The sequence below is a fragment of the Mustela putorius genome, unplaced genomic scaffold, assembly GCF_011764305.1.
Source record: "Mustela putorius furo isolate JIRA1106 unplaced genomic scaffold, ASM1176430v1.1 tig00003923_pilon_pilon_pilon, whole genome shotgun sequence".
In the NCBI taxonomy this organism is placed as follows: Eukaryota; Metazoa; Chordata; class Mammalia; order Carnivora; family Mustelidae; genus Mustela; species Mustela putorius.
The window spans coordinates 476,772-499,486 of NW_025422068.1; the positions used below are offsets into that span (position 1 = coordinate 476,772).

Consider the following 22,715-nt stretch of genomic DNA (forward strand, 5'->3'; position numbering starts at 1 on the left):
TTAAGAAAATTATGCTTAGTGGAAAATGCCAGTCTCAGACGTTGACATACAGTATGATTACATTTCCATAAAATTTGTGAAATGAAAACACTACAGAGATGGAGAACAGAAGTGGCGGTCAGGAGTTGGGGCAAGGGACAATTGGGAGGTGGGGGGATGGTGTCCATAAAGACCAGCCTCAGAGAAGTGCTTTGGGATGACAGAACGTTTCTGTATTGTCACTGCAGTGATATGTATATTATAATTCTATACAGGGCATAAGATGGCATGGAATTATAAAAAGACAAAATATAAGCACACACAAAAACAGTAACATCTGAGTAAGGTCTGCAATGTGTTTAGTTGTTTTGTTCCAGTCAATTTCCTTTGTTTGGGAATGAACTATAACTATGCTGAAGAAAAGGGGGTGATGGGTATACATGGGACTTCTCTGATGAGTTTTATCATAATTAACTTTTTTAAAAAGCTCAGCATATCTCAAACAATATTTTTTTTAAAAATCCTACCCAGACATGTCTTACTCAAACTACTGATAATCAAAGGTAAGGAAAGCAAATACCAAAAATGAATCTTTTGAGTGGCTAAGTAATGTGTTTTTACTCGCATCTCATTATCCTCCCCACTAGGATTACTTTAGTATTACGAAATCCATTTTTAAGACAGAACATTGACTCAGAACGTCTGTGAATTTGCTAAGTGGCAGTAAGAGATAAAATCCAGTTTGACTGTTTTGAAGTCTGATCTTTTGCTTATACACCCAAACATTTTTCCTGCACCTTCCTAATTAATCAAGGATATAGTATACCTACTGAGTTTAAGTATATCCCTTACTGTTTCAGTATAAAGTCAGAGAAATATATTATTTCATTCTAGGCCATACTGTTTCCATAAATAAAATGGAAGAAATGATCATATTGAAGCTAATTTGCATCCAAATTAAGGGACATTAGGTTTCAAACAACAGTAAATGACTCAGGCTAATGCAAACAAAACAAGAATTTATTGAAGGGTTGGTGGAGATGCTTAGCATATTAAAGTCCTAACTGAAATGGCCAGGTCATCCAAAAAAGAAGAACTGAAGGAGTGCAGTGCAGGCTCACAGACTTTAATTTGGGTTGCGGACAAAAGATCACTCACCAGGAAACTGCCCAGTCTCTAGCTCCTGTTTCAATTGTCTAAGCTATCAGTACAGACTGTTCCAACACAGGTTCTACACCTAGGTAAACTATGTAAGCCAAGTGTTGAAGTAAGGACTTCACTTGGCTAGTCTGACTTGCTTGCCCATATATTTGGCCAGAAAGTGAAGACACTATCACAGGAAGAAGATTAAAGAACTAGGCAGATGAAAGCAAAAACAATTATAATCCTTCTCTTGGCTTCAATGGCACACAGGTGCACATAAACTTCTTATATGTCCATATCCATGGGGACAGCCTCACTATATCTGAGATATATATAGAGAGAAAAGGAAATACGTGTATAGGCCTAGGTATATACAGGTTTGTATATATATACATATATAAACTGTTATACAAACCTGTGTAAATATGTATGTCCCAAACGCCATATAGCAGTCATGAACTTCTGAAACATGCACTTCTGAAAGTGCAAAGCTAAAAGTTACAAATGATCCCATTTCAAAGTTGAACTATTTTAATTTTCCTTATATTATTTGCGAACTATAAAGAACACTTGAAAATTTCCCTGTTTCTGACCTTCTGATTGATTATGGAAGAGTGACAAAAGAAATATTAAAAATTTATCTTTAAAATGCAGAATTGAAGTGTAAGTGACTTGCAAATAATTGAACATGTAAATTATATTTTTCAAAACTTGGTGTCTTTTATGCTTCTAAAATTAAGTTTAAGGCTGCATTATGACTTCTGTGACACCCTTGTGTAGACATATTTGATCATCCATGATGATTTATTACATGTTCCATCCTCTCTCCTGTGACTGTATAAGAAGTATTTGCACACCTATGTGTGCACAAGCTCAGAGAAGCCAAGTGGGGGTTTTTTTCTTTGCTTTTGTTTCATTTGTGAAATAGCTTTTTCTCTCTCAATAATAAGAATGTCTATCTGTCAGCCAGATAACTGTGCAAGTGAGTATATTAGAAAAAGATAAGGAGAAAGGTGTATGTTCATATAAAGAAAAGGATATAGAAAAATAAGTATAAGTTAACAGAGACTACAGTGGAGCAAATGTTTGGGTGCAAGTGGAGGGGAGGAAGAATATGGATTACAATCTGGACCATTGATATTTGGAGTGTTTAGGCACATATTCATAGAGAGAAGACGTGGAGGAGTGAAGAGTAAGGGCGGGCCTGGAGAGTAAGACTACAAGCCAGGTCTCCAAACCTACAGTAAATCGAGGGACTTGAGAAGCAACAAGTAGAAGTCAAACGGAGGAAAGAGATCAGAAATATCCTTTTAGATCCTCTGTCAAGTTAACAGTCTCCTCCCTTGAGTTCTGCCAAGCTGTCATCAATCTTCTTATTCCACCAGCCAAAGCTCTAGGAAGATGTCATGGCCTGATCACAGTACTAACATCTCTCTACGCAAACTGCCCTCTTCCCAACAAGGCAATCTTGCAGGGATTTTCAGTGGTGCCTGCCTCCTGGCAGGGTGGGGAGGGTCAGCAGGAGTTATCCCATGGGGCTCCTGAGTGCCCAGTAATTCCCAGCATTCCTTGTACTTCTCACAGCTCTAGGCGGATATTTTCTCTAGAGCTGGGCACCGCATTTTACCAGGTCAACTGGGAGCAGCTGCAGAGTATCAGGTATATCTATCTTCAGCCAGCCATCCCTAGATGCTAGGCGGGCTTAGGAGAACTTCTGTGCTCCCATCAGACTGCAGGGTGTGCTGGACACCATCATTTGAAATCTTTGGGCCAGTGGGTCTGTGTTGCTACAAGAACACCAAAACAGGAAAGGAGATCGTTTCAATGAGGAAGGCAGCTTTTCTTATTTTACTGATATACATTCATTCACTCTATGTGATTCAAAAAATTTAGGGCAATTCCCAGGTTCCATTATGACTCTTGGACCCTAGAAGAAGAGCCCTTCTTTTTAAGATATACTCTCATTCATTGTGGTACAAAGCTGGTTTTGCTAGTCTTTGCAGTCTCATCTATGTTTAACCCTCCTACTCATCCCTTAGAACAAGCACTTGATGCTATAACAAAAATAAATAATAACATGCAGGAATCATGAACTTTCATAAAAGAACATGGGGATCCTCAAGAAAGCAACACATTCAAAGTTGCCTGAAACTGGGGCGCCTGGGTGACTCAGTTGGTTAAGCATCCAACTCTTGATTTCAGCTCAGGTCATTATCTCAGGGTCATGAGATTGAGCCCTGAGCCAGGCTCTGCACTGGGGTGGGGAGCCTGTTGAAGAATTTTCTCTCCCTCTACTCTTTTCACCTATTTGCTCTTGCTCTTAAAAAAAAAAAAAAAATAGGTTGCCAGATTGCCAGAAATGGTCCATGACAAAAGGGTAACCTCTATCCCTATTTCTTTCCAGTTGCTTCTGACACTTTAAAGGAAGCAGCCAGAGTTACTGGCTCCTAGTACATATCAAGGGGGGAAGAAAAGGAATCCTCTGATTATAACTCTTCAGCATGTCTTCTAGGTATGAAACTTAGAACATGACATCTGAGATCTCACTCTCACCCAGGAAAAGGGCAGGACTACATCTAGCCTGCATACCAACCCTTCCTCCAACAGACAAAGTTTGTCTCTGCTTTGCCCTGCACCCCTTGGAAAGGGAGGCAGGCCAAGGGATGTGACTCCCATGTCATTTGGTTAATCTAAGAATGGTGGGCCCAGGCTTCTCAGCCCTGCTTAACTGCTAGTCAGGTCTTTACTCCTGTCTCCTCAAAGGGCATAGAAAGGAAGCAATCTCCTTAATCTGTCATCAAGCAAGCATTCTACTTCCAAGTATGTATTCCTCTGAAGGAAATTATTCAACACAGTTATCCTGGAACCTTGGGAGGCATCCCCAGCAGAAACCTGAGTCTCAAGAACACTTGAGACATTTTCTTACTCCTAGGGCCCCCTCACCTCTTCTACAATCCAGCCCCCAGCAGTTTTTCCCTTCAGTCAGTCTCCTTTTTTCAGGTAGAGATGATATGTGAGTGGTCATTGCTCTTTAGTTTGTATGAGACCATCTTGCAGTTCTGCATGGTGTGAACTGCCTACTTCTCCCTCCTTCTTGGGAGAGCAGTGGAGATAGTTGAAAGGGGTTGTCTGCTCCTGGTGGTGGTGGGCTGGCAGTGGTGGTGGTGGTGGATGTGCATAAACAAAAATGGGTCCTAGGGCTTCTTAGAGAAGATGAAGCCCGTCTCAGTAGAGTCTGGCCTACTCTACTGCTTCTCCCGGAGGGACTAGAAAGAGTTCTGTTTATTTGTATGAAGACAACTTCAGGCCAAAATTTTTCGCTTTCTGGCATCTATATGCCAGTATTCTTAGTATTCTTTGTCTGCCTACTCTTTTCCTTCTCTACCCTTTTCTTTCTCTCCAGCAAAGTCAAGGTCAGATGGAAAGTATGGCAGCTGAAGCCCTCACGGACTCCATGCTTCACGTGTTCCTGGAGGACCTCCAAGCTAGGAAAAAGACCCGGCAGCAGGCCATGCACCTGAAGCCACTATCCAGGGTCACGAGCCATTCAGGCGTCTTGGCCCTGGGATATTCCTCGGCAGCTGGAGGCACTGGTGGACTGTCAGCCTCCTTCCCTTTCTCCTGCTCTTCTATTGTCTGCCTGGATGCACTGCAAGTTGGTGGCTCCTTAGTAGTGCAAGAGGGGGTGACTGCTCCCTGGAGATCAGAAAAGGTCTTTTTTTCTTTTTTTTTTTTTTTGGTAGTAGGAGGCTCCAGGCTTTCTTGCTCATCATTGAGGACAGCCACACCCCTTTTTGTTCTTACATTCATATAGTAGACATTCATGAATGTTTCCTCTTCTGTGTTTGCAGAGGACACAGAAGGCTTAGGATCATTAGCCAGCTGCAAAGTAAAGGAGCTATATAGAAAGTGTGAGGAAGTCTCACATTTCTTGGAACAAGAAACAAGCTGGTCTGTTTGAGGAGCTCCTAGGAAAGAAAATTTCAAGTGTAAGAAAAATAGAATAAGTCCGCGGTATCCGGAGGAGGCGAGATGCCCATGAGACTATTCCTATGCAGACATGTGGAGCCTAAGTATATACACATGTGATATTTCAGAATTCTCTGAGTGTTTTGCTTTGAGGTATGTACATGGTCTAGCTATGTGGGAATGAGGGTGTGGTGTGTCTTGTGGAGTTGCAAGTGTGTTTTGGGACACAGTTGGTGAGTGGTGGGTTTTTTTCTTTTTCTTTTTTTTTTTTTCTTCAGTGTTTTGTTTATTTGAGAGAGACAGGAGGGGTGGAGGGAGAGGGACAAGCAGACTCTCTGCTGAACATGGAGCCTGACGCGGGGCTTGATCACATGATGCCGAGATCATGACCTGAGCCAAAACCAAGCGTTGGCTGCCCAAATGACTGAGCCACCCAGGAGACCCTGATGAGTGTTTCTGATGATGGTGCAAGGTGATGGCGGATGAGTGTGTGCATGCGTATTCCACAGTGTGGCAGAGCATATGTACAAGTGCAGGACTGGTGCCGTTTCTTGTCATGAGACAACAGGACTTAGAGTGTTACCAGAAGTGACCTGGGCTCCCCGAACATGCAGCTCTGTAAAGACATACAGCTCATGTCTTCGTGCATGAAGTGGCACATGGATGAGTAAGGCTCTCTATGAAGGTGCACCCCTCTCAGGGTGTACCAATTTTCCACAATTTGGCTTAGTGTGAGGTAGTTAAACCAGGTGATTGGTGTGAGGGGATGTAAATTCCGTATGGCATTAGTGTGTAAATGGGTGAGTCTGATTGTGTGAAGGAGTGAGGGTATGAGGGCATAGCTGCACCCTCACATACAAGAGAATGGGAAGATTGATGAAGAATGAAGGCATGTCTAAAAGCAAAGGGAAGGAGAAATGGGACCATAACTGGTAGGAAGGCAGATGGATGCAGGAGTGTGTGTGAGGAGTCTATGCTCACCTGAGGGGGAAGACTATGATGAAAGGCCCACACCAGCACAGTGCTCTTCCCGGCCCCCAGCTGTCCCAGCACTCTCACGAGTAACTGGGTCCTAACCCTGGAGGCACATTCCCATTTGTCCCTCTGCAGAGCCTTCAGTCTTAGTGCCTCTGCCCTGAAGCCCTCTTCAGATTTTTAAGTGGAGACTTAAATAAGAGGGCTTGGGCTGAGCAGCTCAGTTGTACCTCCCATCCATGCTCAGACCCCACCTGTGTATTTCCCTTACCATCCTGATTAGCCCTAATGATTTGCGATATGGAAGAAAAACAGGTGTAGTAGGATGAGGCAGATGATTCTTCTGCAGCCTCACCACCAGGAGGGACCACGGCAGAGGACGTGGGATGGGCTCCGACCTCCTGGGTGGTCTTGAATTCTGGTGAATGGAATAAAAATAAAACAATATATTGAGATGCGGCATCTTCTGGAGTCTGTATCCTTTCAGAAGTGCCACACTGAGTAAAACACTCTAAGTTAGACAACATTACCACACATGACACTTGCTCTCACAGAGCAAGTGTCTGAGTGCTATGCTTTGAGGTGTGTACATGGTCTAGCTATGTGGGAATGAGGGTGTGGTGTGTCTTGTGGAGTTGCAAGTGTGTTTTGGGACACAGTTGGTGAGTGGTGGTGGGGTTTTTTTTTTTTTTTTTTTTTTTTTTTTTCTTCAGTGTTTTGTTTATTTGAGAGAGACAGGAGGGGTGGAGGGAGAGGGACAAGCAGACTCTCTGCTGAACATGGAGCCTGACGCGGGGCTTGATCACATGATGCCGAGATCATGACCTGAGCCAAAACCAAGCGTTGGCTGCCCAAATGACTGAGCCACCCAGGAGACCCTGATGAGTGTTTCTGATGATGGTGCAAGGTGATGGCGGATGAGTGTGTGCATGCGTATTCCACAGTGTGGCAGAGCATATGTACAAGTGCAGGACTGGTGCCGTTTCTTGTCATGAGACAACAGGACTTAGAGTGTTACCAGAAGTGACCTGGGCTCCCCGAACATGCAGCTCTGTAAAGACATGCAGCTCATGTCTTCGTGCATGAAGTGGCACATGGATGAGTAAGGCTCTCTATGAAGGTGCACCCCTCTCAGGGGGTGTACCAATTTTCCACAATTTGGCTTAGTGTGAGGTAGTTTAAACCAGGTGATTGGTGTGAGGGGATGTAAATTCCGTATGGCATTAGTGTGTAAATGGGTGAGTCTGATTGTGTGAAGGAGTGAGGGTATGAGGGCATAGCTGCACCCTCACATACAAGAGAATGGGAAGATTGATGAAGAATGAAGGCATGTCTAAAAGCAAAGGGAAGGAGAAATGGGACCATAACTGGTAGGAAGGCAGACGGATGCAGGAGTGTGTGTGAGGAGTCTATGCTCACCTGAGGGGGAAGACTATGATGAAAGGCCCACACCAGCACAGTGCTCTTCCCGGCCCCCAGCTGTCCCAGCACTCTCACGAGTAACTGGGTCCTAACCCTGGAGGCACATTCCCATTTGTCCCTCTGCAGAGCCTTCAGTCTTAGTGCCTCTGCCCTGAAGCCCTCTTCAGATTTTTAAGTGGAGACTTAAATAAGAGGGCTTGGGCTGAGCAGCTCAGTTGTACCTCCCATCCATGCTCAGACCCCACCTGTGTATTTCCCTTACCATCCTGATTAGCCCTAATGATTTGCGATATGGAAGAAAAACAGGTGTAGTAGGATGAGGCAGATGATTCTTCTGCAGCCTCACCACCAGGAGGGACCACGGCAGAGGACGTGGGATGGGCTCCGACCTCCTGGGTGGTCTTGAATTCTGGTGAATGGAATAAAAATAAAACAATATATTGAGATGCGGCATCTTCTGGAGTCTGTATCCTTTCAGAAGTGCCACACTGAGTAAACACTCTAAGTTAGACAACATTACCACACGTGACACTTGCTCTCACGGAAATTAAGTGATTTTCTCAGTAGAAAACTCTAATATTAAGGTGAGTTTACCTCTTAAAACTTCACTTACTCCAAAAGAGAAGTAAATAACAATGATCAAAATTATGTTTTTGGTGGATACCCATAATACTGAGTACCTTGCATGTAGGATTTCTGGAAATGTGTATAGAGCACTGAAGATGTAGAAAGAACCATGTCTCTGAAACAGTATGGAGTCACTAACATTGGGTATTTTCAGCTTGATTTTCCTCATGAGAAACTGTGTAATTAGGGAGGATGGGGTAGTACAAGTTTTATGAAGAATTCTGCAAGTGTATCTATCTACTTCTATGTTGGTGTCTATCTATACACACATATATATGTAGAGAGAGGATAGATAGATATAATGATATTATAGATATAGACAAAAAAAAATTTTCAGGTCTTCCTGGGAATCCTGGTGCTGGAGATGTTCAAATTAAGACTTCACTAACTTTCCCCAAACTCCTCTTCCAGAATTGTATTTCTACATTTCTCTTAGATTTTTAATCTTCCTATTCAGATCATTTAAGAGCATCTTCCAAAGAAGACCGGGATCCTGACATGGTACATCTCTGCCTATTATTTAAGAACAGTGACCTTGGGCAGTCCTTGAGCAAAGGGGCCATTTATGGCCATAGCTGAGCACGGGCACTTAATTCTAATTTTGAGTTAACATGCTGCCTTACCTCCCTGCCTGATTCCCCTTCAGCCCTACTTCTCCCCCACCACAAACCACAGTGAAAAAGCTTGTCTGCAGACAAACAAGAGTATTGTGAGATTGCATCTGCTGCCATCTGGCCATGGCCTTGGGCCAACCCAGAGGGTCCAGATAAAATATCTTCAGATGTGTTTAAAACTTCTGAGAAAGAGAAGGAAGAGCAGATAGGTGACTTTTTCTTAATTTTTTTTTTTTTTCCTTCACTAAACATTCAAGAAATAGCATGTATGATAAACCACATGGCACTTGTACCCATGAAGATTATAGTCCAGCTTCTGTTTGAAGTTCTAAAATCTAGGTATCTAAAAACATTTTCTGGAATGAAATGTCTGGTTACCTCTGAAAGCCTTATGTTGTTTTTTGCCATGGATCATGGAGGCTCAAAATTCTTGCCTAGTACATGGTAATAAGATGCCTGCCCTCTGACTATTCTGTTTACCACAAGAATAAATTCGGAGCATGTCAGTAAAGGTCTTTGGTCTGCCAGCTGTGGTTTATGATATGAAAGTTCTGTTGCTTCCTGGGAGGGTTCGAATTTACAGGAAGGAACTGACAGACTTCCACTACTGCTCCTTGGCCTCCTCTTTCAGGTACCTGGGTCGGACCTTACCTGAGGGCTCTGCTGCACAGCTCTGCAGGACCAGGAGGCTCTAGTAAGTTCCCAAGGCTGACTCTAGGCCACACCTCCCCACATTGGGCACAGCTCCCCTCCTAGGAGGTACTGACTGCCAAATGGCTCAGCTGTCACTTGGCCCAGTTGGTGGTGTCACCCTCCTCACATTCCCACACACTGTTCTGATTAATTTTTGCATCTACACTCACCGTACACATAAGCCTACCTCTAAACCTTACCAATGAACAGCGAAATTCTAGGCTGTTGGTTATTTCCCTGGTAAAATATGTGTATTTCTAGGATCATCTCTAACTCTGCCATGAATTCAAACATATCACAAAAATCACTGGTTAGTTTTTCTTCCTCCTAATCTACGTTTCTAAACTTAATGTTCAGGAAATAGGTCCATTTTTGTTCCTTAGAAATTAACTCAAACACATATTACATCTCCTCCTTGGTTTAAAAACTTCAGGGAAGCTTATAACTCAATTTTTACTTCACAAAATGCAACTACCTTTTCTCTTAGGTCGCTGGAGTGTGTCTGATAGGTCATGTTGGTTTAGAAATGAGACAATTCAGTGGGGGTGGTGTATTTTCTAGGGACTTAGTATGTGTGCCATGTTTGTGAACACAGTCTGCTGTATGTGTCTGTCACGTTTCCTCAACAATTTTATGCAAAGACTGCAGAGGTGACATGGCCATTGCATGTGAAGGTAGCATGAGTGTCATGGGTGACACTGCAGCATCCTTCTAGAGACGTACAGCAGTATGTCTTCCCTTTATTAAAAGTGATCTGTGTGTCACATTATTTATAATTTCTATAACATTATTTTTCACTTCTAAAACTTTAGGTTTTTTAAATATTTTTTTCTTTGTAGTGTTTTATGACTTTACATCTTTATTAACTGTAAACATTCTTATTTACCATCCCTATAGCACTGTTCAATTAAATGATCTTCTTTGATGTTAAACCTTAATATTCACTATGTTTGCAGAACCTTTCTTAGATTGTGTACTTTGTAGTTTTAGACTGAGTTCACGTTCAGGAAGTCATTAGCATAGGAACCTTAATGTGGATGACTATCAATTTGGAGCTTTTACGTACTCTGCAGTTTGATATTTCTAGAGCATACTACAACAATGCTAGAGTACTACAAGCTATGGTTTCATTTTACATTTATTCTTCCCTTTTAGGTTTAACTGACACTACACAAATTGTGAATACTGTGCCTATGAATTCCACTTCTTCCCTCAATAAGTGATATCTTCCCCACAATGTAGGCACACAGTTCCTCTCTACCCGCTAAAAGTGAAGTGCTTGTAATGAGTTCCTATTGAGGGTACAGAAACAGGAGACTCATATTCCCAAATCACGGCAGAGAATAAGATTATAACTGAGCCTCATGTGCACCTTTCTCCCTCTGGCTTTGGAGAGATGCTGAGCAGCATGTCTATAGGTCTATTCAGACCCCCTCTTCCCTCATCTGCCTAGACTTGAAATGCCCTTCCTTTCTTCTTAAGAGAATGAGGAGTAACAGGTGAAGTATTCTGATACAGGTGATTCACTTTTTGCCTCATGGTCTGGAAGACTGTCTTCCAAAGAGTGGCCAGGTTGGGGATAATGTGTGTGTAACTTTGATGGTCCTAAAAAACTGAATAAGTCATAAAAACTGCTGGTCCCAATCTGTTCCCCTCTTAGACTCTTGTCCCTATTCTACTTTCTCCACTCTCCCCACACCCCATGCAAATACTTATTTTGCCCTAAATAGTTATCTTTAGTTTGGGCAAAGAATTGGCCTATTGCACTATCCTGTCTTTCTGTCTGGATGCTGCTACTATGGCTCCTGATAGTCATTCACTGTGGTTAGGATTTTCAGTACCATTTGCCTTCCTTCACATCTGTTACCCTTTTACCCTCTGCATTCTGAACTCCTAGAGATTTATAACCTCAAATGAGACAAGCAATGAAGAACCTATTCCTCACTGTGACAGGCCAACCCCCTCTGCTCCCACTACCGCAGCACTCAACACGCCTCAAACCCTGATGGAGGGAGCGCCTCATGCCCACCCTGTCTGCCTCGGGGTCTGCTGTGCTTTATAGAAGTCTTGTGTAGAAATTTGACATGGTTGGTGTTTTTACTGAAAGTTGAATAAAAGAAGGTAATTTGGCTGTGCAGTAAGTCACAATATATTCAACACACTCTCCTTACCAGCACCAGTGAGCTTGTTTTCCAAAGAGTTGATGGAGAAATACTCTGAGGAAGAAGATGAAGCCTTCTTTGTCATCTGGACTGAATTTGAGGCCGCTGCCTTTTGTTGATTCTCCAGATCTTCTTGTAAATTCAATTACATAAAAATAAGAGAGATGTGGTCCACATTAAGTGTTTGTGTGCTTATCCACCCATAAAGCAAACAAGAAGAGTCCACAACGTGAGATGTTTAGTGAATACACATGGCCTCCATTTTCAGGGCCTGATATGGTTCATTTATTGTGTTTATATCAGGAGTAACTGGCTTTGTATAAGCCGTGCTCTTTGTAAATAGAACAGTAAGTGCAAGCTATCTCCATTCTACCTGGACATACTACTAGATTGCATTTATTGACAACTCTTGTAGCAATTCTGACCACGTGGTTAAGTTTTCTGAACTGAACAATGAGTGGAATTGACATGTGCCACTTCCAGACAGAATCATAAATACCTCCTCTATGTCCCTCCACACGTTTCACTTTCCCAGCTAAGATGTGGATCACCCAGCATCTATTTGAAAGCTCCTGTTAATGAAAACAAAGTCTCCATCAGCCCAGGAGACTTGCCCTACTATACTCTGAATTGTTACATAAGCAAGAAATAGATTTATTTGTGCGTTCGCTTCAAAGACCAGATCTACTCTAGCTAATGAAGCGGGGATATGATGTGTTTTTGAGAGGCAAATAATTAAACCTGGTACAGAGTAAATGGACAATTATGTTTGATAATAATTACCTTTTCCTGGGGTATTAATGTTCTATACGTGTATCTATGTGAACACATGGTTGTGAGTGCATGTTTACTTTACACTCAGGAACAGCTCTCAACATGCACGAATTTTACTGAAGGTGAATTGCAGACAACCTCACTTCCCAGAAACCCCAAACATTATTGGAAATACCAAGTTATCCACCTGGAGTAGGAGACACCACGTGGAACGTTGGGGTTAGCTCTGATCTGTCCCCCCCCCCACCACTGAACAATGTTTCTGACTCACAGCAGTTACCTGTTTTTACTTTTAATCTCCATAGTAACCAGAACTCTTTCAGTTTTCCATTTCTTCAGAAAGAAACAAACTACTTCCTCAATTTAACTTATCATTAAACAGCGGTGTGCGTGTGCTCTGCCCGTTCCTTACAATTCACATAGGAGCCCCACACTCACTTTCTCATCCTCTGAGACAAAACAATTTTCTTGCTTCTGAGTAAATAAATTCTCACCTTATACTCTCATCCCTGTACAACCAGTTTTAAGTGCTTTTTAAAAGTTATTCCTCACCTCCATGAGTCACATTTTCTTCTTCATTAACAGGAGAATGTACTACTAGAAAGCTTTTAATAACATCATATACTTAACCGATGCCCTTAGGCAGAAATAACATAAAGGAAAATAATTCAATAAAACTTGTACTAATCAACCACCATATGATGCAGTAGCCCAGGGAGACATGTATAGATAGCACAGGTCCTCAGCTGCAGAGACAAGGATTTGAACTTTCTCTACTCTCAGACCACCTGAGTCCTCAGAAAGACCAGCATAAACACATCCCTCCCTCTCTTCCCTCTTCCTCTCCCTTTCTGCAGCTACGAATCCTCTCTCCCTCTTTCTTTAGAGGAAATTCCTTCTTACCTTATTCTCAGGGAATATGCTTAACACATACCTCTTGACTTTTTGGCACTTGGGGGGGACGATGGGCTTTCCAGATGTTTCCTTTTTTGTTTCCTCTTCATGATTCACCTCTTCAGAGAGGGACTCCAGACAGTACCTTTCTCTCTGAAATTCTACTTTCAAAAACTCAACTGATGATAACAAAGAATCAAACCAGTATGATCAAGAACAACAAATCACTTGAGAAACTACTTTCTCACTAGACCACTGTCCTGACCAGCACTCAATATACCATCAAGGGCTATTATGATGTAAGTCAGCATCACTATTCTATGACCTAAAGATTACATCATTGTATCCCAGGGGCCCAGCTGGTACTCACAGGACTGAAGGACTGCCACAACCAACAGACTAGAGCAATTGTGTCATCCAGTGGAAACTATCCTCAACTTGAATTTGTATAACTTGCACTTGATATCCAAACAAGAGAATAGATGACTTGGATTAAACAAAGAACATTCCTACATTCCTTTGTGTTTACAGTGACCACATTACTAAGTCTCCCCACAGAGAAGATAAGGTGGTACCTGAGAGAACTAGGCTTAGAACCATGCCTGAATGATAGAAAACAGTTAGTTAGTGTTAGATGTTATTAGTAATACTATGTAACTTGTGTGAAACAGTTACAGCTGAAGTATATATTGTAGGCGTGTATTTGAGGAAGTAATTCTATAGAATCCTAAAAATACACTGAATTTCCCCCACTGCTGGGAATAGTCTCATATATTTTTACAATAAGCCACTCTTTTTTTTTTTATCTTTTAATTTTTTATTTTTTATAAACATATATTTTTATCCCCAGGGGTACAGGTCTGTGAATCACCAGGTTTACACACTTCACAGCACTCACCAAAGCACATACCCTCCCCAATGTCCATAATCCCACCCCCTTCTCCCAAACCCCCTCCCCCCGGCAACCCCCAGTTTGTTTTGTGAGATTAAGAGTCACTTATGGTTTGTCTCCCTCCCAATCCCATCTTGTTTCATTGATTCTTCTTCTACCCACTTAAGCCTCCATGTTGCATCACCACTTCCTCATATCAGGGAGATCATATGATAGTTGTCTTTCTCTGCTTGACTTATTTCGCTAAGCATGATACGCTCTAGTTCCATCCATGTTGTTGCAAATGGCAAGATTTCATTTCTTTTGATGGCTGCATAGTATTCCATTGTGTATATATACCACATCTTCTTGATCCATTCATCTGATGATGGACATCTAGGTTCTTTCCATAGTTTGGCTATTGTGGACATTGCTGCTATAAAGATTCGGGTGCATGTGCCCCTTTGGATCACTACATTTGTATCTTTAGGGTAAATACCCAATAGTGCAATTGCTGGGTCATAGGGCAGTTCTATTTTCCACATTTTGAGGAACCTCCATGCTGTTTTCCAGAGTGGCTGCACCAGCTTGCATTCCCACCAACAGTGTAGGAGGGTTCCCCTTTCTCCGCATCCTCGCCAGCATCTGTCATTTCCTGACTTGTTGATTTTAGCCATTCTGACTGGTGTGAGGTGATATCTCATTGTGGTTTTGATTTGTATTTCCCTGATGCCGAGTGATATGGAGCACTTTTTCATGTGTGTGTTGGCCATCTGGATGTCTTCTTTGCAGAAATGTCTGTTCATGTCCTCTGCCCATTTCTTGATTGGATTATTTGTTCTTTGGGTGTTGAGTTTGCTAAGTTCTTTATAGATTCTCGACACTAGTCCTTTATCTGATATGTCGTTTGCAAATATCTTCTCCCATTCTGTCAGTTGTCTTTTGATTTTGTTAACTGTTTCCTTTGCTGTGCAAAAGCTTTTGATCTTGATGAAATCCCAGTAGTTCATTTTTTCCCTTGCTTCCCTTGCCTTTTGCGTTGTTCCTAGGAAGATGTTGCTGCGGCAGAGGTCGAAGAGGTTGCTGCCCGTGTTCTCCTCAAGGATTTTGATGGATTCCTTTCGTACATTGAGGTCCTTCATCCATTTTGAGTCTATTTTTGTGTGTGGTGTAAGGAAATGGTCCAATTTCATTTTTCTGCACGTGGCTGTCCAATTTTCCCAGCACCATTTATTGAAAAGGCTGTCTTTTTTCCATTGGACATTCTTTCCTGCTTTGTCGAAGATTAGTTGACCATAGATTTGAGGGTCTATTTCTGGGCTCTCTATTCTGTTCCATTGATCTATGTGTCTGTTTTTGTGCCAGTACCATGCTGTCTTGATGATGACAGCTTTGTAATAGAGCTTGAAGTCCGGAATTGTGATGCCACCAACGTTGGCTTTCTTTTTCAATATCCCTTTGGCTATTCGAGGTCTTTTCTGGTTCCATATAAATTTTAGAATTATTTGTTCCATTTCTTTGAAAAAGATGGATGGTACTTTGATAGGAATTGCATTAAATGTGTAGATTGCTTTAGGTAGCATAGACATTTTCACAATATTTATTCTTCCAATCCAGGAGCATGGAACATTTTTCCATTTCTTTGTGTCTTCCTCAATTTCTTTCATGAGTACTTTATAGTTTTCTGAGTATAGATTCTGTGTCTCTTTGGTTAGGTTTATTCCTAGGTATCTTATGGTTTTGGATGCAATTGTAAATGGGATTGACTCCTTAAATATTTCTTTCTTCTGTCTTGCTGTTGGTGTAGAGAAATGCAACTGATTTCTGTGCATTGATTTTATATCCTGACACTTTACTGAATTCCTGTATAAGTTCTAGCAGTTTTGGAGTGGAGTCTTTTGGGTTTTCCACATATAGTATCATATCATCTGCGAAGAGTGATAATTTGACTTCTTCTTTGCCGATTTGGATGCCTTTAATTTCCTTTTGTTGTCTGATTGCTGAGGCTAGGACCTCTAGTACGATGTTGAATAGCAGTGGTGATAATGGACATCCCTGCCGTGTTCCTGACCTTAGCGGAAAAGCTTTCAGTTTTTCTCCATTGAGAATGATATTTGCGGTGGGTTTTTCATAGATGGCTTTGATGATATTGAGGTATGTGCCCTCTATCCCTACACTTTGAAGAGTTTTGATCAGGAAGGGATGTTGTACTTTGTCAAATGCTTTTTCAGCATCTATTGAGAGTATCATATGGTTCTTGTTCTTTCTTTTATTGATGTGTTGTATCACATTGACTGATTTGCGGATGTTGAACCAACCTTGCGGCCCTGGAATAAATCCCACTTGGTCGTGGTGAATAATCTTTTTAATGTACTGTTGAATCCTATTGGCTAGTATTTTGTTGAGTATTTTCGCATCTGTGTTCATCAAGGATATCGGTCTATAGCTCTCTTTTTTGGTGGGATCCTTGTCTGGTTTTGGGATCAAGGTGATGCTGGCCTCATAAAATGAGTTTGGAAGCTTTCCTTCCATTTCTATTTTTTGGAACAGTTTCAGGAGAATAGGAATTAGTTCTTCTTTAAATGTTTGGTAGAATTCCCCCGGGAAGCCGTCTGGCCCTGGGCTTTTGTTTGTTTGGAGATTTTTAATGACTGTTTCAATCTCCTTACTGGTTATGGGTCTGTTCAGGCTTTCTATTTCTTCCTGGTTCAGTTGTGGTAGTTTATATGTTTCTAGGAATGCATCCATTTCTTCCAGATTGTCAAATTTATTGCCGTAGAGTTGCTCATAGTATGTTCTTATAATAGTTTGTATTTCTTTGGTGTTAGTTGTGATCTCTCCTCTTTCATTCATGATTTTATTTATTTGGGTCCTTTCTCTTTTCTTTTTGATAAGTCGGGCCAGGGGTTTATCAATTTTATTAATTCTTTCAAAGAACCAGCTCCTAGTTTCGTTGATTTGTTCTATTGTTTTTTTGGTTTCTATTTCATTGATTTCTGCTCTGATCTTTATGATTTCTCTTCTCCTGCTAGGCTTAGGGTTTCTTTCTTGTTCTTTCTCCAGCTCCTTTAGGTGTAGGGTTAGGTTGTGTATCTGAGACCTTTCTTGTTTCTTGAGAAAGGCTTGTACCGCTATATATTTTCCTCTCAGGACTGCCTTTGTTGTGTCCCACAGATTTTGAACCGTTGTATTTTCACTATCATTTGTTTCCATGAATTTTTTCAATTCTTCTTTAATTTCCCGGTTGACCCATTCATTCTTTAGAAGGATACTGTTTAGTCTCCATGTATTTGGGTTCTTTCCAAACTTCCTTTTGTGGTTGAGTTCTAGCTTTAGAGCATTGTGGTCTGAAAATATGCAGGGAATGATCCCAATCTTTTGATACCGGTTGAGTCCTGATTTAGGACCGAGGATGTGATCTATTCTGGAGAATGTTCCATGTGCACTAGAGAAGAATGTGTATTCTGTTGCTTTGGGATGAAATATTCTGAATATATCTGTGATGTCCATCTGGTCCAGTGTGTCATTTAAGGCCTTTATTTCCTTGCTGATCTTTTGCTTGGATGACCTGTCCATTTCAGTGAGGGGAGTGTTAAAGTCCCCTACTATTATTGTATTATTGTTGATGTGTTTCTTTGATTTTGTTATTAATTGGTTTATATAGTTGGCTGCTCCCACATTGGGGGCATAGATATTTAAAATTGTTAAATCTTCTTGTTGGACAGACCCTTTGAGTATGATATAGTGTCCTTCCTCATCTCTTATTATAGTCTTTGGCTTAAAATCTAATTGATCTGATATAAGGATTGCCACTCCTGCTTTCTTCTGATGTCCATTAGCATGGTAAATTCTTTTCCACCCCCTCACTTTAAATCTGGAGGTGTCTTCGGGCTTAAAATGTGTTTCTTGGAGGCAACATATAGATGGGTTTTGTTTTTTTATCCATTCTGATACCCTGTGTCTTTTGACAGGGGCATTTAGCCCATTCACATTCAGGGTAACTATTGAGAGATATGAATTTAGTGCCATTGTATTGCCTGTAAGGTGACTGTTACTGTATATGGTCTCTGTTCCTTTCTGATCTACCACTTGTAGGCTCTCTCTTTGCTTAGAGGACCCCTTTCAATATTTCCTGTAGAGCTGGTTTGGCGTTTGCAAATTCTTTCAGTTGTTGTTTGTCCTGGAAGCTTTTAATCTCTCCTTCTATTTTCAATGATAGCCTAGCTGGATATAGTATTCTTGGCTGCATGTTTTTCTCGTTTAGTGCTCTGAAAATATCATGCCAGCTCTTTCTGGCCTGCCAGGTCTCTGTGGATAAGTCAGCTGCCAATCTAATATTTTTACCATTGTATGTTACAGACTTCTTTTCCCGGGCTGCTTTCAGGATTTTTCTCTTTGTCATTGAGACTTGTAAATTTTACTATTAGGTGACGGGGGGTGTGGGCCTATTCTTATTGATTTTGAGGGGCATTCTCTGAACCTCCTGAATTTTGATGCTCGTTCCCTTTGCCATATTGGGGAAATTCACCCCAATAATTCTCTCCAGTATACCTTCTGCTCCCCTCTCACTTTCTTCTTCTTCTGGAATCCCAATTATTCTAATGTTGTTTCGTCTTATGGTGTCACTTATCTCTCGAATTCTCCCCTCGTGGTCCAGTAGCTGTTTGTCCCTCTTTTGCTCAGCTTCTTTATTCTCTGTCATTTGGTCTTCTATATCACTAATTCTTTTTCTTCTGCCTCATTTATCCTAGCAGTTAGAGCCTCCATTTTTGATTGCACCTCATTAATAGCTTTTTTGATTTCACCTTGGTTAGATTTTAGTTCTTTTATTTCTCCAGAAAGGGCTTTTATATCTCTCGAGAGGGTTTCTCTAATATCTTCCATGCCTTTTTCGAGCCCGGCTAGAACCTTGAGAATTGTCATTCTGAACTCTAGATCTGACATATTACCGATGTCTGTATTGATTAGGTCCCTAGCCTTCGGTACTGCCTCTTGTTCTTTTTTTTGTGTTGAATTTTTACGTCTTGTCATTTTGTCCAGATAAGAGTAAATGAAGGGGCAAGTAAAATACTAAAAGGGTGGCAACAACCCCAGGAAAATATGCTTTAACCAAATTAGAAGAGATCCAAAATCGTGAGTGGGGAGAAAGGGGATAAAAAGAGGTTCAAAAAGGAAGAAAAAAAAAAAAAAAAAAACAAAAAGAAAAGAAAAAGGAAAAAAAAAAGAAAAGAAAAGAATTTTTAAAAAAAGAAAACACCTAAGAAAAATGTAAAAAAAATATATATATATTAGATAAACTAGTAAAAAATCGTTAAAAAAGAAAAAAGGTAACAGTTAAAAAAAAATTTTACCTGAAGGTGAGAAAAAAAAAAATGAAAAAGAAAAAATTAAATTAACTGCAAGACTAAAAAAAATCACAGGAAAAAAGCCATGAGTTCCGTGCTTGGCTTTCTCCTCCTCTGGAATTCTGCTGCTCTCCTTGGTATTGAAACCACACTCCTTGGTAGGTGAACTTGGTCTCGGCTGGATTTCTTGTTGATCTTCTGGGGGAGGGGCCTGTTGTAGTGATTCTCAAGTGTCTTTGCCCCAGGCGGAATTACACCGCCCTTACCCGGGGCCGGGGTGAGTAATCCGCTTGGGTTTGCTTTCAGGAGCTTTTGTTCCCTGAGCGCTTTCCGTAGGGTTCCAGAGGACGGGAATACAAATGGCGGCCTCCTGGTCTCCGGCCCGGAGGAGCCGAGAGCCCAGGGCCGCACTCCTCAGTGCGCCCTCAGAGAACAGCGCCCAGTTACTCCCGTCTGCCTGACCTCCGGCCGCGCTCCGAGCTCACCGAGCCTGCGACCGGTTCAAGGTAACACGGAGCTGCGAGCTTACTGTCGGCTCTGTCTCTGTAGCTGGCTTTCCCGTTCCAATACCCACAAGCTCTGCGACACTTAGACACCCCCGATCCTTCTGTGACCCTGCGGGACCTGAGGCCACGCTGACCCCGCGTGGGCTTCGCCCCGGTTTAGCCTCTGGAGCGATGTCCCTCAGCGGAACAGACTTTTAAAAGTCCTGATTTTGTGCGCGGTTGCTCCGCCGCTTGCCGGGAGCCGGCCCCTCCCCCCGGGGTCTATCTTCCCGTCGCTTTGGATTCACTTCTCCGCCGGTCCTACCTTTCAGAAAGTGGTTGTTTTTCTGTTTCCAGAATTGCTGTTCTTCTTCTCTTCGATCTGCCGATGGATTTTCAGGTGTTTGCAATCTTTAGATAAGCTATCTAGCTGATCTCCGGCTAGCTGAAGCAGTCTCAGCTTGCTACTTCTCCGCCATCTTGACTCCTCCACCCAATAAGCCACTCTTTTGCTACTCTTTTACTAATTATTTTCCCAGAGGTTTGGGGAAAGAGAAAGTCCCTGAATACATTCCCTGGCCCTGTTCTTGTCAAGCCTGAAGGTGTCACTTTCCAGGCTTCTGTCCCAGGTCCCAGTCTGTGTCGTCTGGAAACAGCTGGGCTCTGTGCAGGGTCTGATCATGGTATAAGTCTGGGTTCCATCCCACCTCCCATTCACCATTGCATACACCCCCTCCCTTAGGGATAATCTGCATTTACTGCCACCTTATCAGCTGTACTAGGACCAGGCCAAGATCTATGTCTCCTTCAGTCTCCGTTGGCCTTAGTAGGAGCCGTCTCTATACATACCCCTCACTAACTAGGGACTCAGCCTTTTGAGCTACTGAATGGCAGGCACAATCACCCAGAAACATTCAGCCTTGTTAGCTATCAGAAAAAAATGAAAATAAATATTAAATACTATTTTACATGGACACACCGGTAAAAATTAGGTCAAACTATACAAAGGATTATAAGGATACAGGTTAAGAAAAAAAAAAAAGAATCTTCATGATCTAAAATGTCTTATGCAGCCATGTGGAAGAACAGTTAGTGAACTATTACAAAATTAAATAAGCATCTAACCCATGACCTATAATCTCATTCCATAAAGGGATTGTTACAGAGTTATACCTATACCATTATCTATACTAGCAAAGAGCTGTAATTTTAGTTTAGTTTAGTTTCTAACTCAAGAAGAATGGGCAAACATAGTATGGTAGGTACATATGACAGAATTCATTCCTAAAGAGAGAAGTCATGCCCCTTAAAACACATGTCCACAGAGCAGGGCATCAGGAAGGGATTGACAGAGATAAAAAGAATATATAATCAATGAATAATCACAACTGCTTCCTTGACCAGGCTAGTGGCTAAGGAGAATTATGAACTTAATAGTCAATACTCTTAGGAAGGGGAAAAAAAAGAATAATTTCACCCACCAGTAAAATGGTTCAGATGATGTCCAGATCTAAGAGAAAGAATTGTCCTAAGGATCCTTTACTGTATCCATGTCCTATTTCTGCTATAGTAAAGTGGAACAAATTTAGTGGCTTCAAATACAAATTTATTCTTATAGTACTGGAGGTCAGAGTCCCATGCGGATCTCAGAGCCTGAAATCAAGGTGTTAGGAAGATCGGTTCAGTCTAGAGACTCTAGAGGAGAATCGGATCTCTTTTCCTTTCCAGGCTTTAGAGGCCGCCTGCATTCCTTGGCTCTAGTTCCCTCCCCTCGTCTATAAAACACATCATTTCAACATCTGCTTCCATTGTATCTGCTTCCACTGCTTCTCTGGTGAATCACTCTCCTACTCCCTCTTCTACGGATTCTTTCAATTATACCAGTGCCACACAGGTAATCCAGAAATAATCTGGGTCTTATCTTCAAAATCCTTAACTTGCTCCCTTCCTGAAGGCTCTTTTGACACTTAAAGTAACATATCCAAAGGCTCTAGGGACTGGGGAGTGGACATCTTCTTCCAGGGCCAAGGTGAGTGAATATTTCAGCTACCACAGCAAGACAAAGACAAAGGATGTCTGAGGAAATTCCCACCTATAGTAAAATATGATGAGGTAAGAATATAAATCCCAAATGAAACAAGAGTGATAGGCGCAGAAAAAAGGCACAGTCACTGTATTAATACACTGAGTAAAACAAAAACAGGACAAAATAACGCAACCACCCCCAGTTTGAAATTGAACACAACCCAAGGAATAGAGAAGTCCTCATGCTACAGAATTTAAGCAACTAGATTCAACAAAACAAGAGCTCCGGGACAAGATGACAAGTCAATGCAAAGATATAAAAGTGGGGAATTTAAAGATGAGGGGAAAATAAAGATTCTAAACAAGGTCAAAACAGGGTAAGTAAACAATTAGAACCAGAAAGAAAGGTTTCAAAATGAAAAAAAAAACAAAAAACAAAAAACACCTGGCATATTGATTTAACAGGAGTGTAAAGGGAAGAGAGAAATATATAATTAATTAGAAGACAATGAATTTTAAAAAAGGCCAGATGATGATACTTAACAATAAAGAGGTTAACAAATAAACCAGACAATTATCCAAGATATAATCCAGCAAAATATTCCCAGAGTACATAAAGAACTGAAATCACAAATGAAAGGGTACACATTTTTATTTTCAGGAAAAAAAACGAGAGATGACAACTTAGAGAAATTCATAACCCCCCAATACACGCACGCGTGCATGTGCACATGCAC

General features: G+C 41.5%; 1 protein-coding gene across 1 annotated transcript; it reads right to left on the reverse strand.

Moving 5' to 3' along the window:
• Positions 1-4,581: 4,581 nt before the first annotated feature.
• Positions 4,582-14,000, reverse strand: LOC123388894 (protein FAM170A-like). The gene is made up of 5 exons (XM_045069319.1): positions 13,293-14,000; positions 11,594-11,716; positions 7,751-7,897; positions 6,338-6,484; positions 4,582-5,090 (listed from the first exon to the last, which is right to left on the reverse strand). The coding sequence occupies exons 1-5, from the start codon at positions 13,360-13,362 to the stop codon at positions 4,582-4,584; spliced, it is 996 nt and encodes a 331-aa protein (XP_044925254.1). The 5' UTR covers positions 13,363-14,000.
• Between the last annotated feature and the right edge of the window lie 8,715 nt (positions 14,001-22,715).

What these genes read in the sequence shown, in the direction of transcription:
- LOC123388894 (XM_045069319.1), bottom strand. Translation starts at nt 13,362, where the DNA reads ATGAAGAGGAAACAAAAAAGGAAACATCTGGAAAGCCCATCGTCCCCC. An exon ending in AAGTGCCAAAAAGTCAAGAG is followed by an intron (nt 11,717 to 13,292) that starts GTATGTGTTAAG and finishes TGAATTTACAAG; the next exon opens with AAGATCTGGAGAATCAACAA. An exon ending in CATTAGGGCTAATCAGGATG is followed by an intron (nt 5,091 to 6,337) that starts GTAAGGGAAATA and finishes TTTCTTTCCTAG; the next exon opens with GAGCTCCTCAAACAGACCAG.